General features: G+C 44.2%; 1 protein-coding gene and 1 non-coding gene across 2 annotated transcripts in view; both read right to left on the minus strand.

The window, feature by feature from the left end:
* EDARADD (EDAR associated death domain) overlaps positions 1-23,412 on the minus strand; it is a 67,887-nt gene that overhangs the window by 29,594 nt on the left and 14,881 nt on the right. Inside the window, exons 3-4 of the mRNA XM_043477027.1 lie at positions 19,694-19,733; positions 12,908-12,966 (exon numbers count right to left, since the gene is read on the minus strand). Of these exons, the coding sequence (XP_043332962.1) occupies positions 12,908-12,966; positions 19,694-19,733 (99 nt within the window). The remainder of the gene's footprint in view (positions 1-12,907; positions 12,967-19,693; positions 19,734-23,412) is intronic.
* Positions 4,986-5,058, minus strand: TRNAW-CCA. The gene has a single exon. It is a non-coding gene; the product is annotated as a tRNA-Trp (tRNA).

Here is a 23,412-nt window from a genome sequence, read left to right on the forward strand (position 1 = left end):
TTCCCTTTCAACGCAGGGGGGTGCAGGTTTGATCGCTGGTCCGGGAGTAAGATCTCATATGCCTCCAGGCCAAAAAATCAACACATAAAACAAACAACATTGTAATAAATTCAATAAAAATTGACTTTAAAAATGGTCTACATCAAAAAAATCTTTAAAAGAATTTAAAAATCATACAAAGAAGTAGGAAAATCTGATTAATAACCAGGAGACAATATCTGACAATTAAAAAAAAAAAAAAAAAAACCTGAAAAATGCCAAATGTAGGTTCTGGGCAAAGTTCTCTAATTTTATCTGGTTCCACATCTCTAAACTTCACATCAGGGTGAAGTAAGGAACGCCTGAATACTTTCTAAATGCAGAATGATCTGATTTTTCCCTTAGAGAACAAACAAAAGGACTCGCCAATCGATCAAACAGATCTTGTTGGAGCTTGAAAGGATTGCTGCGTATCAAGGAGGGCAGGTAGGGGCCTGCTGGGCTGACTCACAGCAGACACCATCCACGGCAAGTGCTGGTGGGCCCATTCCCTGTTATTAAAACACATGTAATTGCTTCAGGTTTGCAGATGGTCTGATGGGCTGCTACCTCTGCCAAGGCAATGAGGCTGCTGGATGGGATTTTGCCAGCCACCTCTCAGCCTAATTTAAAGAAAAGAGCAACCCCTCCATTTACCAATTTTGTTCCCAAAGTTTTTACGCTAGTGGTCTGCCAGACTGACAGCATTGAGAACTGTGGAAAAGCCTAGAATCTCCCCTGGTTTTTGCCAGGAAAGAGGCCCAGCAACAACTGATAACACCAACTGCTACTGATCAGAAATGCTAGGCATAGGGGCGGGGTTGGGAGTGGGAGGAGGGACACTGGATGAGGAAGGCTCCAGGTCCCAACTCTGCCCTTCAGCCACTGGCTCAAGTCCCCTCTGTGAAACAATGTGATTTCTATGCCCCGCTTTAGCTCTAACGATGCCAAGTTGTCAATTTGGGCATCTAAGTCCAAACCCACTATCTAAATGGTCAGGATTAGCAAGGCCAAGCCTTCTCTCTGATGTAGTATCAGGTGGCAAAGGCTCAGGATATCAGGTACAACATAGACGAGACTCCAGCCTCTGTCACGACGGAGGGTGTGTGGAAGGCCTGGGAGGAAGCAGGGAGTCCAGAGGGTCTTACGAAGGCTCAAGGCTATCGGGGGGAAGGAGTCCTGCCTCAGATAACAAAGCATGTGTCCTTAGAAATAAAAGACTTCTGTTTGGTTCATAAATTAATAAGAAACAAAATTAATCATCATCTCTAGGGGATGCTACTCTAGCATCAATCACTAACTGAGAGTTTTTAGGCTGCAATGTCTTGGCCATCATATTACATTTTGTGTAACACTATCAGTGGGCTAGAATGCTAGGAGTTTCTGTGCTTTAAAACTGGGTGGATGTTCCCTGCGGCCCCACCCCCTCCACTGACTCTGAGGAACATAATGAGGAACATTAACTTTGAAAGGCTTGTTTAATTTTGAAGAAATCAGTTAGCTGTTGTTAGGCTTTCCATAGAGAAGACAGCATGTTTTTTAAAATTTGGTGGTATTTATGACTAGAAATAGACTTCAAGCCCTTATAGCTTGCTTAGTGGAAGAACTGGCAGTGTGGTCTATTGGGTCTAACCTAATAGAGATGTAAATGGAGTCTAAGGAAATATATAGCCTTAAAGGTGGGGACTGACACATGGACATTCACCATAGCAGTACTGAGAACAGTAACATAACCTCAAAGTACCATAGTCAGGAAACTCAAGTAGCTCGATGGCATAGAATATAACAGGATAGAGGATGGGATGCACACTCCCACAGAGAGGTGCCAGGTTAATCCCGAAGGACCAGCCTTCGGCTGATAGAAGGAGGAGAGATTTCTTTGAAGGAATCAGAAGAACTGAGAGCTGGGGCTGCTTTCCTTCCTCTATCTATACGGCTCTCTGTCCCACCCCCAAGCCAAGTGAAGGGGGCCTCAAGATCACCACGTGTCAGGGGGTGCTTGCCAAAAGAAGGAAATGGCCTCTCACTCTTAGCCTGATGCTTGTTGATCTGCAGACGCTCACAGTCCCAACCGCGCTGGGAGACCTACCCTGTGTGTATAAGGAGATAGAAGAGCCAGTTTGGAGCTGTTCCTGATGGTGGGATGGGGCGGCAAGTTTGCCACAGCCGAGTGGACCAGAGCCATTGCCATTGTTAAGGGACCTTGCCCAAGGTAAGAGGTGCAGAACATACTCCTGAGAGAGAAGGACCTGGGGTTGGCTGTTGGAGGCAAATGTGAACATTCAGCTGGGAATGGTTTGCCCATATCAGGTAACTGCAGTATTGACTTCCCACTCTGGGGAAGGGGAGGAGAACCAAGGCCACTTGCCCCTCTTTGGAGCCTCAACATTTCAAATCAGACTTGAGTTGGAAGTGAAGAGAAAAGGTTTGAATTGGATGAGAGATTTAACTACTGTATGGAGTTCACTTCATTTAAATATACTAACCAGACATTTAAATATACTAACCAGACTACTGGATGCTAGGAGACATATTATTATACTCATTTTTCAGAGGTGGAAACTAACAGAGAGCTGAACTAACTGTTTAAAGTGATATGGCTAAGTGGCAGAGTTAGGGACCTGGTAGGTCTGTCTAGCTCCAAAGACCATGGTAAGGCTGGCTACAGTTCTAAATATGGATTCTAGAGTCAGACTATCTATGGCTCTACTATGCAATAGCTGTGTGCCTTAAACAAATGATTTAACCTCTCTGTGCCTGGGCAGAATAACAGTATATCCCACATAGGGTAATTTTGAAAATGAAAGTTTACACTGCTGTATTTAACATGGATAACCAGACCCTGATGCTGGGAAGATCGAGGGCAGCAGGAGAAGGGGACAACAGAGGTTGAGATGATTGGATGGCATCACTGACACAATGGACATGGGTTTGGGTGGACTCCGGGAGTTGGTGATGGACAGGGAGGCCTGGCGTGCTGTGGTTCATGGGGTTGCAAAGAGTCGGACATGACTGAGCAACTGAACTGAACTGAACTGAACCAACAAGGTCCTATGTATAGTGCAGAGAACTCTGCTCAACGTTATGTGGCAGCGTGGACGGGAGGAGCGTTTGAGGAAGAATGAATACATGTATAGGTATGGCTGAGTCGCTTAGTTGTGCACCTGAAACAATCAATGTTGTTAATCTGCTGTACTCCAAGATAAAAAGTTAAAAAAAAGACATTCCCCTCTCCAGCTGTTAGAATTTTTTTAAATTATTAATATAAAAAAAGAAAATTAAGAGAGTTCATGCAGGTGAGTGCTTGGAACAACACTTGACCTTAAAAATGTTAATGGTGATGCTTCTTTAAGGCAAAGAATGCTGAAGATGGTGTCACCCACCAGAAGCTAAGGGAGAGAGCTGGGACAGATTCTGCCTTTTGGCCTACAAGGAGCCAATCCTGATGACACATGGAGCTTGGACTTCTGCCTCCAGGCTGACAGATCACGAATTTCTGTTTAAGCCACTCAGTCTGTAGGATTTTGTTAGGACAGCCCTAGGAAACTAATACACATGTGATACATTCATTGCTTCTGAAACGGAAAAAAACAACTTTTTGGACCTCTGTTTTCCTATCAGTGAAGTGAGAAATGGATCCCAGATACAGCTTCTTCCATCTCTGTCGGGAATATCTGCATAATCTCTCCACCAGAAACACATATATTTAGGTGAAGAATACATCTAAAATAACCTAAACTCTTATTCATAAATATAGCACATCAGCATTTCCAATGTGTATTTCTTGGATTATTGGGCCTAAGAGTTGGAGAACAGGCTTCAGCAGTCAAAGAACCCTCTTCCTCACGCTGTCCACATGCAGTGAGCTGTCCCCTTCCACTGTGCTGACCGACCACTGTGAGGGGACCGACGCAAGGATCGGCACCACCCCCCACCCGCTCAGGCCGCCCCACTTCTACCTCAGCCAACCAGCCACACCTGCTGGCAGGAAGGAGCAGTCTGCATCTGTGCCAAATGAAGAGGTGATGCTGAAGACATGTCTGGGTTGTTTCACTGTGTGGACACATGGTCCACCCCAGCCCTTCTCACCCCAGTTACACAAAGTCCTGGAACACTGAGAAGTATCAGAGGTTGGAGTCCACTCCAGACCACTTCAGCAAGACGCTGCAAGGTAACAGCCAGCCATCAATATTCTGCAAAAGTTCTCCAAGTGATTCTGATGTGCAGTCAGGGTCCAGGACCATTCCTTTGTCTACGCAGATCACAGGCGGGCACTAATAACTTTCGGGCTTCCCAGGTGGTGCTAGTGGTAAAGAACCCACCTGCCAATGCAGGAGATGCAGGTTTGATCCCTGGGTCAGGAAGATCGCCTGGAGGAGGCCATGGCAACCCTCTCCAGTATTCTTGCCTGGAGAATCCCACACACAGAGGAGCCTGGTAGGCTACAGTCCATTGGGTCAAAAAGTGCCAGACATGACTGAAGTGACAGCGTGCATGCTATAGATAGCTTTTCGTGAGAAAAGTAAATTTAAATCTTATTTTTGTGGGCGCTTTCTTCTAAGTTTTTTGTTTGTTTTAATTTTTTGGCCTTGCAGCATGCGGGATCTTAGTTTCCCAACAAGCAATCAAACCCATGCCCCCTGCATTGGGACCCCCTCAGTGTGAACCACTGGGCCGCCAGGGAAGTCCCTCTTCTGAGTTTTAAAATCCGTCCTCGAGGATTCTCAGTGCTGCCTATAGTGCTGGATCAAATAGCAGCCAATGGACGGTACAAGACCCTGCCCCTATCCAGACCCAATGTTTGCAGTACTTTCTATGTGCAAAGTGATGTGCCATGTTCATGTAAAGTCGCTCAGTCGTGTCCAACTCTTTCTGACCCCATGGACTGTAGCCTAACAGGTTCCTCTGTCCCTGGGATTCTCCAGGCAAGAGCACTGGAGTGGGTGCCATTTCCTTCTCCAGGGGACCTTCCTGACCCAGGGATTGAACCTGGGCCTCCTGCATTGGAGGCAGACGCTTTACCATCTGAGCTACCAGGGAAGCTCCATGCCATGCTCATAGGTTACCCACAAATGGCCAAGAAGGGTAGGGTGGTGAGAGAATATACCAAATGAAGGATAAGAGGGTCATTTGAGACTACTCCCATGATAACTTCAACCACAGATTTGTGTTAACATAAATTAAAATTATTCGGACATCAACCTAGCTGTGCAGTAGGTGACCTTAACCCATGGCCAGACACTTTCTCCCTTCCATTCCATGATTTCATTTGGAGGGAGGCAGTTGGCACATCAGAATCACCTATGAGGCTTACGGAAACTACTTCTGGGTTTGGGAAATTTCCTTGTGCTATTTTGGAAGCTCAGAGCTCCTGCAACACGGCCCAGTTCCCTTCCTTCCCTCACCTGCCTCTCTACTTCATGATGGCTGGCAGGATGGTCTTGCTAATGCCCCCCCAAATAACAGGACTAACTTTATACAGAAGAGAGTCCTGGGAACCCCCAACAGCCTAGACGCCCGTGCACATGTCCAGCCCACGGAGCCCCTGTGTGGTTTCTGGAGGGAGGAACCCTGCTGCAGAGTCCTCTGTGGACCACATGGATACAGCGTGGCGCCTGGGGCTGTGGAGGAGGGCAGGCCATGAACCTGGACTAGCGCGCTCTCGTCCCTGGGGACTTCACATCTACAGCCCTTCATGCTGCTTCCTGTAACACTTCTCAAAAATCCACCATGTGCTCTGCCACCCTGAACACAACATAGCTTGCTTCTGATTCCCTGGCAACTCCCACCCAATCTGGACACTCCCTTCCAGTGATTTTTTTCCCCTGTGTGATTTTTCTCTGCCACACCATTACCAGTAGAAAGATTCTGTATTGTATAGATTCAGTCACAGTAAATCTTATTTATTTGTTACATACCCATAAAGCATTTATGATGTGCTTGATGGCATCTTTTAAAGACTTTTTTTTTTTAAGTCTTTATTGAATTTGTTACAACATTGTTTCTGTTTTATGTTTTGGCTTTTTGGCTGCAAAGCCAAAAGGGGGATCTTTGCTCCCCTACCAAGGATAGAACCCATACCCCCTGCATTGGAAGGCGAAGTCTTAACCACTGGACTGCCAGGGAAGTCCCTTGCGGATATCTTAAGAGCTTAAAAAAATATGAGTTCACTTTTTTTCCGAGTTCCCAGAGAAGCCCTTTTCTTATTTTTCAACAGAGGCCCCACTAGGCACTGCTCACCTGCTGGGACTCTCTGAAGCAGATCTGTAACCCTTTCTTCCTCTGCAGTCTCAAGTCCTATCAGACACTGAACCCTTGACATCTCCAAAATGTATCATTTTGTTCTTTCTTCCCCCAAGCATTCTTAGAGGTTGAATGGTGTCCCTTAAAAGATATACACTGGAGTCCAAACTCCAGCACCTCAGAGTGTGATTGTATTTGGAGACAGCTCAGTGGTAGAATTCTCGCCTGCCACGCGGGAGGCCCAGGTTCGATTCCCGGCCCATGCAGCCCCAGCGTCCCATTTAGGGCTTCCCTGGTGGCTCACAGGTTAAAGCATCTGCCTGCAATGCGGGAGACCTGGGTGCGATCCCTGAGTCGGGAAGATCCCCTGGAGAAGGAAATGGCAACCCACTCCAGTATTCTTGCCTGGAGAATCCCATGGACAGAGGAGCCTGGTGGGCTATAGTCCACGGGGTCGCAAAGAGTCAGACACGACTGAGCGAGTTCACTTTATAAAGGTAATTAAGTCAAACGAGGTCATGAAAGTGAGTGCTAAATCAGTATGACTGGTGTCTTTACCAAACGGGGACATGTGAAAAGAGAGAGCCATGCATGGGGGGGAAGACGATGTGAAAAGACAGAGGGAACAGACAACTGGCTACAAACCCAGGAGACAGACCTGGCACAGATCTTTCCCTCATGGCTCTCAGAAGGAGCCAACCCTGCCCACACCTTGATTTCAGACGTACAGGTTCCGCACAGTGAAACAATACATTTTTGCTGTTACTGCCACCCTCTCTGTGGTGCTTCATGACAGCAGCCCCAGCAAGAGAACACGAACGTCTCAGAATTACACTCCCCACTCTCCATTCTTCCTTCCATAACCGCACCCAGGCCCTTGGGCAAATGATCTTCCTGTGTGACTGCAATAGCCCCTTGGTGTCTCCTGGCCTCAATCTTTCTTCCTACCTATCCCTTGGACAAGCCACTTATGAGAGTAACATTTCTAAGACTCTATTTTCATCCCATCATTTCACAGGAAGACTCTTCCGGGACCTTCCAAGTGCCTGGGAGATCCGGGCCCTCCAGGCTTCCTCTAGAGCAGCACCTCCTATGGTAGCAGTTAGAGACAGGTATGCTAACGTGGGAGAAACAAGCCTGTCTCTCTTCAACAGGTAAGCAGCCTGCTTACCTATTGAACACGTTCAACCACTGTCTTCTCTCTTTTCTTTTCCCTCTCTATTTCTGTGCTGAGAGTCTCTGAGAATCTAAGGGAGAGGCTCTTAGCTTAAACATTCTGATTCAGCTTTCCATGTGGGAGATTTAAAAATGCTCAATGTCACTGACAGCTCTAAGTGTGCATCACTGTACACCCCTAGCTTTTAACAGTAGTGGTGATACATTCTTGGACTCAAATACTGGATGGATGGGTGGATGGATGGGTGGAAGTGTCATCAGCTATCCTCTTGTAATCTATTTCCCATTTATCAAACACTGCCACACCACTACCAACTTCAAGAAGGTCTATGGCCTCAGTGCTGTATGACTGGAACAAACTCTTTCATCCCCTGATGTCTTTGCTGGATTTCCTTTCTTCCTGCTCCATCCACATGTCATCATTCAAGGCACAACTCAAATTTGACACTGATTAACTCAACTACTTGCCTTTACATCTAAAAAAGAAGTTTCTATCTTTCTCCCATTTTACCCTTCTTTGCGTCCTGCCTCTGAAAAAGAGTCGAAGTTCTTACTTTTAAAATACAACTCCTCTCTGTGTGTTTTTGGTGTCTTTATTTATCTAACATAGGTGTGCATATATCTCATTTGCCAGATTACAAATTCCTTGAGGGAAATCAATGTGCTGTGTATTCTCCAATAGAAATTGCTAAGGACTTATTGGTAAATAGTTGCTAAGAAAATTAATCCTCTCTGCCTTCCCAGGGAAAACAAATCCCATTAATTATTCCACTTCTCTCTCTTTTCCCTCTTAATCTTTAATCTCTACACCCCTGGTGACACCATATCCTTTAAAATCTGTTGTTTCCCATCCTTAGAAAAAGAACCTTTTGCCATGTTTTCCAACATCTTCAAATAAAAGCTTACTACTTTTCCTTGCTACCTTAGTAAATCTGACAAAACTACATAAACTTTATCACCCACTCCTCAAGCCTTTTGTAATTATGTTTTTGTCCCTATAACTGAGTTCCTTCCTAAAAGGTCCTTCCTGAAATACCATCTGAAAGGAAAAATCCAAAGGTGTCTTTGTAGGGCCTGCCCTTGACTACAAGATGATGTTGACAGTACTTTCCTTGGCACTTGAAGCAATGCCCAACCCTGACCTTTTGCTGTCTTTATTCAACGTACATTTATTGAGACTTACTATGTGCTAGGCATTGAGGATACACTTATGAGCCAAAAGACATAGCAGTCCCTGCTCATGAGGAGAGACAATGAGACCATCAGCAAACATTTGAGTATAAACCAGGAAAGTGTTGCAAAGTACAGATGCCTCCACCACAGACAGTATTCTTCTCTGGCCACTCCTCTTTCTGCCTCTCAGCTCCTTGTCTTCCTCTGGACTCCAGATGGAAGTGTTCCTCAAGGCTCCACCCTTGGCACCTCTCTTTGCTTTTCAACAAGGACGCTCTCCTTGACAGTCCCATTCTCCTCTCGGGCTTCAACTGTAACCTCTGGAAGCAGGCATTTTAAACCAATCACTTCCTGCCACACATCTCACATACCCCAAACTCTACAGACTTCAATCTCCCTTTTCTGCAGTCCATAAACAGACAACTCTCAATCCTGAAAAATGAAAGTCACTCAGTTATTTCCAGCTCTTTGCGACTCCATGCACTGTAGCTGGCCAGGCTCCTCTGTCCATGGGATTCTCCAGGCAAGAATACTGGAGTGGGTAGCCATTCCTTTCTCCAAGGGATCCCGATTCTGGGATCAAAGGCAGGTCTCCTGCATTGCAGGCAGATTCTTTACCATCTGAGCCATCAGGGAAACCCACTCTCAATCCTAACAAGACACAAATCTTATCTTCCCCCTTAATCCTCTACTGATACTGTTAGTAGCATCCCTCTCCTGCTTACAGGCCGAGTCTCATCTCTCTCCAGTTCCCCAGGGCCCCAGATTTGGTCACAGAACCATCCCTGAAAGCCACCAATATCTTCCATCCACCTCCTTCTGGCATTTAAGGTTCTAGGGTCCTGGATCCAAATGATCTTCCAGCCTCACTGCCTCAATCTGCCAACACTTCAGCTCCAGGCAAAGTTGGTTGCTCTGACTCTCCTCAGAGCATTCCTTCTATGAGGCTGCTCTCACCCTGCCCCCAGGCACACATCCTCAAGTCTATTTCTGTTATCAATAAATATCAGAGGTGACAGTATCATGCAGCCATTGATGGATGGTAAGGCCATGCAGCAAACTGGATGAAATGAGATCCAGTTTTCAAACTGGATAAAAGCTTGTGAGATCATATTATACAATAAAAGCAAGATGCAAAATTGTCTGTAAACAAGTTTTTAAAAAAATAATTATCCAGATAAAAATATATAAAGAATACATCAAAATGACAAAAATAACATTAGAGTGGTGGAATTTTGGATGAGTTTTTTCATTTTTCTAGATTCTAAATTATATTTAGTGTGGTTTTTAAAATATGTGTATGTTTCAGGACTTCCCTGGAGGTCCAGTGGTTAAGATTCTGTGCTTCCCCGGCAAGTGGTGGGGGTTCTATCCCTCATCAGGGAAATAAGATTCCACATGCTGTGCAGCACAGCCAAAAAAGAAAAGTAAATTAAAAAAATATATATATTATACATGTGTGTGTATGTATGTACTGCACATCTAAGAATACCCAGGCTCAGGACACAGACTCGGTAAGTACCAGCTGTAACAAACTGGACAAGTAGGAAAACTCTAATTGATGGGGGTATTGATTTCAAATTACTAAAAGGAAAGGATTCTTTATGAAATTTTATGAGATGTCGGTTTTCTATTTTTGACAAACAGGACATCACAATGTTTTCCCTTGGCATCATTCAAAAAAGCTGGTTAAAATTAGATCTTACATAGAAATGGATTTTGGTTTATAAATTAGAAAAATCATCTGCCTCCTTAGTGCAGTAGGCAGCGCGTCAGTCTCATAAATTAGAAAAATTGAAGAAACGGCAAATGATAAGTATTCTAAAGAATGTATTTTCAACTTGCTTTTAAAGTCTGAGCTACAGAAAATGAAGTGTTGTTGTGTTTTTTTTTAAACATTTCTCCCCTAGTGAGTTTTCTTTGTTCTAACTGCCAAGTTAGTTTCAAAGATTCTTTCTGGATACCTAGCGGTTAGAACAAGTCCTACAGATTATGCAAAGAAATAACCAACTGAAGTAGTAGGTACAGTGTTACTTTTTATAGGAATATATGACAGCCTGTTTTAAAACAGAACTTAAATAAAAATCCCAAGTAGGTCCCCCCGTTTTTAGGGGTGGGGGACCTTCCCAGGTGGTTCAGTGGGTAAAGAATCTGCCTACAATCCAGGAGACGCAGGCAGATACGAGCTTGATCCTCAGGTCGGGAAGACCCACTCCAGTATTCTTGCCTGGAAAATCCCATGGAGAGAGGAGCCTGGTGGGCTACAGTCCATAGGGTCGCAGAGTCGGACACGACTAAAGTGACTGAGCACGCACCCTGCTTTTTTTAGTTGAAAAATCTTTTTCCATCTTTGAAGATAATCTATACTTGATCAAACCAGAACTATAATACTAAAATTAGAAAATATACTGAACAGTGTCCTAAAGCATATTCTGTATCTAATCTTGTATGATTTTGGAAAATCCCTAAAACTAAAGAAACAACATAACATTCTTGTATCTTGTTGCAAAAAAATGTGAGGAGCAAAACTTTAAGTAAATTAAGGATTGCAAGAAAGGAAAAACTTATACTAAGTTTTCAGTGAATCTAAAGTTCACTAAAATAGTTGAAATTCAGTCACTGTCGAAGTCCAGCATCAGGTTATAATTCAAAGGAAAATGCTGAGTATCAGGATTAATAAATAAGAAAATGGTATTCCCAGTTGGCGACTAAAGATTGCCAAGTTAAAGTTAGAAGTAGCACCATTGACAATTTTCAAGAGAACTGTGTTTATGGTTAAAATTGCTTATCTTATCAACTACTGTATAAATCTGCTTTATGACAAAAGTGACTTGATTATCTAAGAATATCACTATTATTGATTTATTACTGACTGATGCTTTAATAGTAAGACTGAAAAAAAAAACAAAACGTTAATCACTCAGTCATGTTCGACTCTTTGCAACCCCATGGACCATAGCCTGCCAGGCTCCTCTGTCCATAGGATTCTCTAGGCCAGGCAAGGTTCAAATCAGTCTTGTTAAAAATGAACTTGGTATTACAGAGAGAGCAGGACCCAGCCAGTCTGTCTTGAGGCAAGACATCCTTTTTGAGACTTTTAATGTCCTCACTATAGCTAGGCGGATGTGAGGAATTGTGTAGTTTTCCTAATGAGCTTTGAATGAGTAAACAGAGATAGCCTGGAAAGCATCAGAAGTAACTGAAGCACCCGGTGACCCAAAGAAGCTTCTGGAAGGAGGTACAGTAAGTCTCCTACATACAAACCTTCAAGGTGAGAATTTTCAAAGGTGTGAATGTGCGTTCACAGGTCCAATCACACAAATCAGGTCACGTGTCTGGTGTACACTGTCGCGTGTGTGCGTCCTCTACCAGCGGCCGTGCGTTTGTGTACATCACTGTAACTACTGTATACGTCAGTAGCGCAACACCTTTATGTCAAGCCCAGGATGTCTGGGAGCGAACGTAAAACCAGCGGTGATGTAGCTGGCAGTGCTAAGAAGCACCAGCTGCTGTACTATACACTACAGTACTTTTCAAAGTACTATACTGTAAGGTTAAAAATGTCTTATTTTTCATGTTTGCTTTGTTATATATTATTTTTGTGAAAAGTATTATAAAACTATTACAGTACAGTACTATATAGCCGATTATGTTACTTGGGTACCTAGGCTAACTTTGCTGGACTTATGAACAAATCAGACTTACAACTGCTCTCAGAACAGATCTCATTCCTATATAGGGGACTTACTGTCCCTTGCAAGGTGAACAGTAGAAGGTGCCAAGTGATTTTCAACCTTTTGGTACACTTTTGTCTGAAGTTTAAAATAACAAGCACTTTTTAAAAGCAGAAAACAACAGCTGTATTTTGTAAAAGGACAATTAAAATAATACGTTAAAACTTGGTATCTGAATGAAGTAAAAGTTTTATAAAACATTACAAAAATGTCTTGAAACTACCCAGTTTTGTTGAGGCTTTAAGAAAAAGTTCCCAACCAGTGCATACCAACAACAGGTAAAAGAAAGCAACTTTCCTTTCTAACTCAATAACACTGATGGCCTGTTTTTGGCATATGGATAAGTATTTATTTCAAAGAGTAGATTAAAGCTACCCAGTTACTAAAAGTAACAGAAGCTATACAGATACACCACAGTACTGGGATGCTTAAAGATCATTTCCAAACTTATTATCCAAAAATCCTGTTCTTTATTTTTAAAGCTCTAGAAGATAATTACTAAGTAAATTCTAGTTGGATTAGCATGTGCCTAGGGGTAAAAATATAACTGACATTATTCTTACCTGGTGCTGCACATCGGAATTTGCTGGGCAGTTCAAAGTAATTGGATCACACTCCTCTTCTACGGATTAAAAAAAAAAAAAAAAAAGATGCTAAGCTTGATGAAGAAAGCACATGCTCTGCAGTATAAGGCCTGAAATGAAGACCTAATATTACGTTCTGTTTACATCTGGTAAAACCAGGAGGACCTTGAATGGCCCAGTTACAAGTTCCCCTCCTCGCTCTGCTCCTGTGGATAAGACCCCAGCTAAATAGTTCTCCTTCTCGAGGGGATCAGGCACAACCCTTGCTCATCCCAGGGCGGTGGTTCCCTGCCAGACCACTGAATTATTCAGACAGTTACATCCTTCCCCAGGAGCCCTGGGGCACCTCCCCGTTCACAGGAGAGCCTCGTCACCCGCAGCCCCTGGCGTTCACTCTGTCCCCGAGAGCAGCCCCTGTATGACCCTGCATGGCGTGTACCATCGTCCTCCCCCAGGCCATGAGGCTCCGTGACTCATAAGCTGTCAGACTCAGCTGCCCGGATGTCCTGTGCGTGGCCATCCTCATAACCCCACGGCAGGACCCCTCCCTGGCAGCAGGGAGCAGGAGGTGGTTCAAACTTTCCCCTCTGATAATTTTACATCAGATTCCAGGTGTTGGCTGTCTGACTGACAGTTTACTAAGCCCTTCAGAGAGCAGGGAGTGGGATTATACTTATCTTGATAGCTCAGCCTCCTAAAAGTCAAACCGAAACCATTTCAGTTCTAAAGTGGGGATTGCCAGTGAAAGTCAAGGAACATGATAGACATGTGAAACGTCTAACACCTCTCAGAATTAACTGTGAGGAAGGAAATTCCATTCGTACGTTGTCTTACATATGTGTTAATGTCACAGCTCCCCAGTTTGTGGTGAAGACAAATACATTAAAAGCTGATCTGGGGGACTTCCCTGGTGGTCCAGTGGTTAAGATTCTGCACTTCCACTGCAGGGGGCACAGGTTCCTTCCCTGGTCAGGGAACTAAGACCCCACATGTCATGTGGTATGGCAAAAAAAAAAAAAAAGCTGAATTTTTCCATTAGATTTTACTCTTTAACCATAGAATTCAGTATCACACTAACCTTGAAAGCTGACAGAAATATAGTATACTATGAAACAAATGCTTAGTGGCATGTAAAATTTTAGAGTTATAAAGCCTTACACACAGAATCACTTAACTCAAGGTTCAAAAGTTAGGACTGAATGACAGATTGATTGATTCATCCATCATTTATTTTTACATTCTGTAACATGCATTGACCTACTACAGACTGAGCTGATAGATTTGTTCATGTAAGGGGCTATATTTATTGCTGCCTACACGATTCTGACTAAAAGGTCATTTTTCTTTAATATTATTATCTGCGAAATTTAAACTAAAAGCACAGTCTTTTACTAAGATTCCATATGGTATCTTTTTCTCTTTTAAATTTATTTGGCTGCACTGGTTCTTAGTTGCAGTATGCAGGATCTTGAGTTGCAGCATGAGAGATCTAGTTCCCTAATCAGGGATAGAACTCGGCCCCTGGGCATTGGGAGGGCGGAGTCTTAGCCACTAGGCCAGCAGGGAAATCCCTATACCATATCTTTCTAAGCTGGAGCAATGGAGATCTCACCTAGGCTTGTGTTCCTCATGATACAGTTCCAGTTCTCTTGCATGAGAATCATCTGACTGCCTGTTAACAATGCAGATTTCTGGGCTCCACCTCCACAATTTCTGGTTTGGAACTTCGGGGAGTCCAGAAATCTGACACCTAACAAGCACCCCATAGAATTCAGATGCATACTAAAGTGATTTTTCACAGTGACAGACATTTGATTTCGGTCATAATAATTCTCACAATGGCCACGCGTGCTGTGCATGCTCAGATGTTTCAGTCGTGGCCAACTCTATGTGACCCTTCGCACTGTAGCCTGCCAGGTCCATGGGATTCTCCAGGCAAGAATACCAGAGTGGATTGCCATGCCCTTCCTTCTCCAGAAAATCTTCCCAACCCAGGGATCGAACCCACGTCTCTTATGTCTCCTGCATTGGCAGGTGGGTTCTCTACCACTAGCAACACCTGGGAAGCCCCTCACAATGACCAGCGTCATCACTGTTACCCGAGCATTTTTGAAAAGGCAGGGCTTTTTCTTTCCCAACACAATGTTAACTTGAAATTAAAAAGCAACTTTTCTTACATGGCCTCCCACACACTCCTGTGGTCATATCCTTCTCCCTCCCATTCACCCTCCAGTAAAGAAAAGTTTCGCAGAATGGTCACCTTTGTATTTGTGTTATAATTTGGGGGAGCGGATTTAACTTTTGGTTTGCTATAACAGGAGACTGCCAAGAGCCTGGGTCAAGGTTGGGTGGGAGGCAGTGAGCTGGTGGAATGAGTGGGACCAGGTAACATCATATCACGCAGACAAGAGAGGTTTTTAGTTTGATTTTAAAACAAACTTAATAGCAAAATACCATCAATCAATCGGCAAAATGAGAAATCATATAAAATACAATACATTGGCTTGCTAGTTTGGGGGCAGACATTTTTATTGGGTTGGCCACAAAATTCATTTGGGTTTTTCTGTTACAGCCTATGGAAAAACCTTAACAAACTTACTGGCCAGCTCAACACTTCCAAATTATTTTAGTGATTTCCTCAGTACTTGTTTATTTTCTCTTAATTTTTCCAAACTGAACTACTACATTCCGTTAACAAATTTTTCCAAATATCACCCATGTTGAAGTTCAAATTACACAAAGTTATTAACAATAAAATCAGTCTATTTCTCTTTCACTTTACATTTGCTATATAATTTTTTTGAACAATGAAAGTCAGAGAAAATGAAGGTGATAAAATTTTGATTAAATCAAATATATTTTTGTGCAATTTCCCCTCACTAGGAATAGCAGCTGTGGAGAAGGAAATGGCAACCCACTCCAGTACTCTTGCCTGGAAAATTCCATGGACTGATGAACCTGGTAGGCTACAGTCCATGGGGTCGCAAAGAGTTGGACACGACTGAGCGACTTCACTTCACTTAGGAATAGCAGATGAAATATCAGAATTCTTTTTCAAAAGACATTTTTCTCTCAAAATGTGAAGAGCCACATTCCCTCTAGAATCCTCAAGCCAGTATAGGAATTTATGAAATAAAGTGAACCCCAATCTAAATGAGTCCTGAGTTTAGTGCCTAAAGACTCTCACAGAGAACCTACAATAGACACTCGACATAATAAACTGCCTGAAATCTCTAAAATCAGGGGAGGTAGAAGCTACACATTTGTTCCCAAGAAAACAAGTATTATAACATGTTTTACCTCAAAAATATGCTGATCATTGAAATTACACTAGATGCCTACAGTTGATTTATGGTAAAAAGCACAAAATTCAGACCCATTTTTGTTTGGACCATGTTGAGGAACAGCGTTATATTGTCCATGGGGAAACTAGGAATATACTAGAATTAGAATGAAGATTTTGTGAAACATGCTTGTTTTCTTAAGAAAATATATTTTGAGGACTTTTTAATCATATGAAAATGGTTCAAGCTAATTACAAATGACTCCTCTATTAAATATAGTGAAAGAAAGTAAAGTGAAAGTGAAGTCGCTCAGTCGTGTCCGACTCTTTGAGACCCCGTGGACTGTAGCCTACCAGGCTCCTCTGTCCATGGGATTCTCCAGGCAAGAATACTGGAGTGGGTTACCATTTCCTTCTCCAGGGGATCTTCCCAACCCAGGGATGGAACCCGGGTCTCCCTCATTTGAGGCAGACACTTTAACCTCTGAGCACCAGGGAAGCCCCATTAAATATAGTGGCCCCCTAGAATTCACTTACGTGTCAGAGTCTGAATCTATACTTAATATAATTCTATTACATTTACTTTTAATCTATAAATTAGTCTCTTCATTAATTTATGTGGGCTTTGTGTTCCTAAAAACAATGGGAAAATAACCATAATCATTTAATACTGAAATTGGCTCCATTATGGTGTGTTTAACAAAATACTGCAGACGTTAAATTGTTGTATTATCAAACGCAAATGTTGGAGTAAGTTTTCAAACTTCTGGACATGGTTCATTACATTTAAGATCATGTATTTCTTGGAGAAAAATTATGTGCTTAAAAATGCTCTTCCACCCCATGAATAAAGACAGAGGAAGGTCTAGAATATGGTTTTTAACAGTCATGTTACTTGTCAACTCACCACCATTTTAACTGAGGTTTTGTAAAACTTAAATTATTGAAGAAACAGTTACAGTACAGTTACTGTATTATCAGGCTGCTAAGCAACAATCTTTTTCTCTTAAAACAGGAAATCACATTCAAGATGATAAAAAAAGAAAAAGATTTCAGATGGATCAGACTGTGGCAATGCCTTCCCAGAGTCACTGTGGCTCCATTTGTGCTTAAAACAGTGGTTCCACTCTCACCTCTGCTACGAGAGCTTTCCACTGTCCTCAACCCTGACTGATCAGGGCTCTCTTGCCACACTTCCCTCCTCCCTGTCTGAAGCTCCTGGGTGCCAGGCGCTATTCTGGTGTTTGATTCTCACGAGCACCCTGGGAGGTGGCATCTACCTTGTCCTAAGCTTTGAAGTCACCTGCTGAGTCCTCTCAGAGCTGGCAAGCTTTGTCAGCCGGTTCTCTCCATCATGTCCCATTGGAGGGTACACCGCATTCTTGAAGCTTCGTAGGCAGGCTCTCAAAGGGAGGTCTGAGACCCACTCACTCAGGTACGCATTAAAACACAGGTTTCAATCCTAATCTCCCACGTGTCTCACCCTCCCCGACCACACTACCACGTGTAAAATAAACAGCTAGTGGGGAAGGTGCAGTATAGCACAGGGAACTCAGCTCAGCGCTCTGTGATGCCCTAGATGGGTGGGATGGGGTGGTTTGGGAGGGAGGTTCAAGGGGGAGAGGATACATGTACATACACAGTTGATTTGATTCATTGTGCGGCAGGAACTAATCCACATTGTAAAGAATTATCCTCCACTTAAAAAAGCAACAAACGAGTGAAAAACAAAAAAACCCTACAGGTTTCTGGGCCTGATCCTAGACCCACCACATGATGATTTTGGAGAAGCAGGGCCCAGAATCTGCATTTTAAACTAGCTCCCCAGATGATTCTTCACTGTACCCTCCCTGAAGTCCACTGAATACCACCCAGGACAGTTTCCTCTCTTCGCTGGTGTCTTGGCCTGCACCTCCCACTTTCTTGCTGAACTAGACAGTCACAGGGTGGCGAATTCGGATGCTGAGAAGTCATTCAGGGAGAAGGGGAAGGGAAAGGAAACACGCAAGAAGCCAGCCTGCCCTAGAACAACCAGGAATCGGGCTCAAAGTTGGCCTTCAGGCTCTTTTCCCTATACTACTGCCATTCCTGGGTGAAACTGTATTGATGTCATCTCCGGAAGCAGGGAGAGGAGTCTGGTGAGTAGAGAATGAGAGAAGGGGACTCAGCAGAACCACAGACTTAACCACAGATGGGTCCTGGCAGGGAGCTCCCTTCCGACCTGCAGTCTGGCAGTCCTGTGATATTCATCACCAGAAGGAGGTTGGGGAAACCCACAGCAGGCTTGTGCTGGGAAGTCCTCTCTCTCCAGGAAGCCAGGGAGGCCCTGCCAACTCTGATGCAGGTCAGATCTGCTTGCTCCCCATCCCACCCCTTCACCCTGGGTTGTCAGCAGAACATAAGGTAAGTGCTCCATTGTGAAGGCCACCAGCTCATTCTTCTTACTGGATACAGCCTTGCAGACTGTAGCCTTGGACAGGCTCAGGCTCCTTTCAGATGCATCTGTACCACATCTGAGATGTTAATCTATGGATCATGAAAGAAAGCTCTTTTTGCTTTGGGACCTGACAAGCATCCCCTTCCCCTTGTCTGGCAATGGAACCTGTGGTTTGAGTAGAACTGTCTCCATGCCCTCCACACCCACCCTCTAACCTCGAGGCTCAGACCTGGTCAGCCCTCCCTCCTCCTGATGACCACAGTCGATATGATCGCCACATGACCAAGCTGCTCCTGCCAGCACTGCCCCTAAAACCGAGCCGTGTGTGCTGGGGGAAAGGCTCCCTCTTGTTCCACCGTCGTAAGCAGCACCAAGTGAAGCTGGAGGCGGCAGAGACCATCTTTCCCACCTCATGGGGAAAACTGGCCCGAGAATTTAGTCAACACAGAAGACTGAGCCATGAGAGTCAGAGAGAGGGGTGGGGAGAGAGAGAAGAAGGAGATGAGGAAAAGAAAAAGAGAGGGAGAGAGAGAGAGCCTGAGACACCATTTTAAATGTTTGGATTTAACAGACTCAAAGACTCTAAACCACCAAATTCTTCCCCTCCCCTTTTTTGTTTTTATTGGTTTGGGGCCATATCATGCAGCATGCAGGACCTTAGTTCCCCAACCAGGGATCAAACCTGCGCCCCCTGCATTGTAAGTTCAGGGTCTTAACCACTGGACTGCCAGGGAAGTCCCTGCCCCGCCCCCCCCATCTTTTAAAATTAATTTGAGTTATATTTCTGTCACTTGCAACCCACAGTCCTGGTTGTCCTCATTTTAACCATGCTAAAAACACCATCGGAACTTGATGTATCATTTGATCTAAAATCATTTCTAGATTTTAATAAGAAAATTCATGCTACAGATGATCAAATCAGGCACTAAATTATCAGTATGTTTCTGTTCTACAATTTTAACAAATGAAAAATTACTCTGACTAGTGCTTTGTTCAGGACAGGAGAATAATCACAAGCACAAGTTGTTGCATTAACTGTACATACCTTTAGGGAGTCCTGTGTCTTGAATGGGATACTTGTCTGACTGCAGAAACCAACAAAAGGGGAAAGTTATTTTTTTAAACACTATAGTCAATTATAAGATCAAAGTGAAAAGAAAGCTTTGTCTTGGGAAAGTCATGATTTTCATTTAAAATCTTGTAAGTTTTTAGCCTTGAATTTATCCATAGGCCTGACCCGTGGCTTATTCTCAGTTTTAAAGAGATGAAGTCAAATTTGATGAGACGTCAATGCTGGAATATGAAACAGAACAAGCCTTCAGCTCTGACCATAAACCACACTTCCTCTCTTGTCTGCAGTGTTATTTTACTCCCTGCAGCTCAAAACTGAGGGACTGTCATATCTTTTCTCACCACTTCTGTGACATGCATTTGGGTCAATAAGCATGTATTCTGGGCAGCTCTCTCAACTGGGGAGCTCTGTCCTGGGTTGGCAGGATTGAAAAGGTAACTATCCCATAAGTTGCATGAAGATCAGTCACCCATATGCCCAGTTACGCACAGTTCCTCAATGCTTTCCTGGAGGGCAGTACTGTCACAGGGAATTCAAAATAGCAAATGCTCTTGCAATCATGTATTTCTTTGCTGGTCCTGGTAAATATGCAGGTATCTAAGCTTCTGGAAACTTCTACTTCAGATTACACAATGTAGTTGTTTTCCAAAGATTTCTATGAGAGAAGCTTGAATGTGCCCAATTTCCCTAGCCTGCCTCTGACCCTGCCTCAGTTCCACCATCATCTCCTCTGGGCCTTTGGGTCCATGGCTCTCCAGCTTAAACAAAGCTGCACCTCCCAACTCTCCTGTATGTCTCATCACTGTCTTCCTTGGACAGAGGAGGAAAAGAAACAAATGCAGCACCAGGGATTCTTTTTGTAAGGGAAAAAAAACTGAGTTTATTAACATTATTAAGCTTTGAAATTAACATGACTTCCTTAACATAGTCCAATAGTCTATGGAGGTTTGAGTTTACATGGTTGTCATCTATGTATTTAACTTTGCTTATTGATCAGTAGTTAAAGGAAGGCTGATATGTGGTCATCACTCAGTATTCTTGAGGGGCTGATTCTAAGACCTTCCATGGATACAAAACTTTGGACGTCTGAGTGGGATTTTAGTTCCCCAACCAGGGATGGAACCTGTGCCCCTTGCATTGGGATCATGTAGTCTTAGCCACTGGGCCACCAGCGAAGTCCTATGCCATTTTATGGAAGGGACTTGGGCATCCAGGGATTCTGTTTTAAATGCCTTTCCTTGGAGTTTCTTCGGAGCAGAAGCCTCCAACCTCTTTCCACAAAAGAAATTAATCTTCTTTATGTCATAAATTCAACCTTTGAAGGGCCTGGGGTTTAAGGTCAGACACACTGGGAGTCAAGCATGTCTACACAACTGAGCCCCGAGAACACTTTGGACACCAGAGGCTGGATGAGTTTCCTTGGTTGTCAGTACTCTGTGTGTATCATCACACACCATTACTGAGACCAGTAAATACTGTCCACACAGCTGAGAGGGTAACTGAAAACCACCTGCTTACAACTCTCCTGGGCCCTGCCCTATGCTCCTCCTGCTTTGGCTGACTTTAATCTGAATCCTTTTGCTATAATACACCACAGTCTTGAGTGGGAAAAAAATAAACATCAATCAGAAAGAACCTAAAAGTCAAATACTTTCCCCCCTGACTAAATACTTCCCCATACTCTGCCCCCTAGAACGTGGAAAACACAACTGTACTATAGTACTTCTCAGACTCATTTCAAAGTATTTTTCTCAGACTGTGAGTGTTTTAAGAGAAAGGACCATCCCAAGGTTTTGACTAAGTTCAGTCTACAAGAACGAACAAGTGTGGGTTTCCTGGACAGACTGACAGTTGAGCAGGCCTATAGGATGCCCAGAATTCAGGACGGCCATTGCAGATGGTGGGCATAGAGGATCAAGGCCAGGTGGTTGGGAGACTGGTCAGCCTGCAGCAGAGACGGTGCTGGGGGTGGAAAAGGAAGACATAGTTGGATATGAAATAATGGAGCCGGTTTCCATGGAAGACCCTGGAAGTGAGGTGAAGGGACTGAGGTGCCATCCTAGGATCTCAGGAAGCTTGACTCACAAACGCTGCTGCCTGCCTGGTGCCCACTTCTGCATACGGGAACATGGTCGGCACAGCCTTGCAGAGAGCCAGCCAAGCAAATCATCCCCACACAATAGCATAAGAAGTAGAGAAGACAACAGCCGAAGGCCCCAGGATACAGCAGAGAAGGCTTTCCAGGTACGGAATGCTTAAGTCGAGTGGCAGGGTGCATAGGCACTCACTAGGTGAGGAAGTGGGCAAGGCCAGCATTAGGGGTACCCCAGGATGGCGAGAGGGCGTGCGGCATCCAAGGAGCAGCAAATAGCTACACACGACTGGGATGCTGAGACAAGGGGACCTCATGTGCCATGTCAAGGACTGTAAATTTAATCCTGAAAGCAGCAGGAATGTTATGGTTGAAATCTGTGCACCCCCTGTATACGCCAAAGTCCTAACCCCTAGTCCCTCAGACTGTGACCTTATTGGAAATAGAGTCAGTGTAGACAGAATTAGTTGAGCTGAGGTCACACTGGTGTGGGGTTGGCCCTTCATCTAACAGGATGGACATTCTTGTAAGAAGAGAAGAGACACAGACACCCAGGGAGAAGACGGCCATGTGCCACTGAAGGAAGAGAGCGGAGGGAAGCAGCTACAAGCCCAGGGACACCACGAACTGCTGACAACCACCAGAAGCCAGAAGGCACAAGCCAGGATTCTTCCCTACAGGTTTCAGAGGGAGCACAGCCCTTGATTTTTAGTCCATTTGCATGACCTTGTCAGGCAGCCCCAACAAACGAATACAGGGAAGCGACAGTAAAGGCAATTTGTCCTGGAGTCACAGAGGAGTGAGGAGAGGCAGCCAGGACTCCAGGTGAGCCGTAAGGAGGGGGCCCCCAAGGAAGGGAGACGCTGGTGTCAGGGGATCAAGTGGACAGCAAGACAATCACAGGTCAGGCAGTGTGAAGGGTGAATTAAGTAACCCTTTTGCAGGGGTCCCCATCCTCTGGGATCTGATGCCTGATGATCTGAGGTGGAGCTGATGTAATAATAACAGAAATAAAGTGCACAATAAATATAATGCACTTGAATCATCCCCAAACCATCCATCCCCACCTGGTCTGGGAAAGTTTGTCTGCAATGAAACCGACCCTGGTGCCAAAAAAGTTGGGGAGCGCTGCTCTATAGAACCCATGGCTTTAGTAAGAGGCTACACCCAAGAGGGTCATAAGACCTGGCCACAGGGCCATTGTGTGCTCTGCTTCTACACAAGTTAGGAGCTGGAAGTTTCTCATATTGGCAGTGTCTCAAAGTTTGATTCCCTACACTGTCCACACTTATTAAACTGTGCTGTAGTTATAATACGAGGCCATGAACACAAACATTTCAGGTCTGTAAGACATTAAGGTGCCTTGTGAATCACCCCCCTTTTTTTTTTTGGCTGTGCTGGGTCTTAGTAGAGGAGTACAAGATCTAGTTCCCTGATCAGGGGTTGAACCCAGGCCCCCTGCATTGGGAGCATGGAGTCTGGACCACCAGGGAAGTCTCCACCAAAGACTTAAAGACATTGAACTGAAATCCCTTGAGAGTACTTATGCCATTCTAACTAAATTAATACAAATTCTTCATGACTCAATAGATCCTCCAGA

Source organism: Cervus canadensis, chromosome 8 (genome assembly GCF_019320065.1).
Source record: "Cervus canadensis isolate Bull #8, Minnesota chromosome 8, ASM1932006v1, whole genome shotgun sequence".
In the NCBI taxonomy this organism is placed as follows: Eukaryota; Metazoa; Chordata; class Mammalia; order Artiodactyla; family Cervidae; genus Cervus; species Cervus canadensis.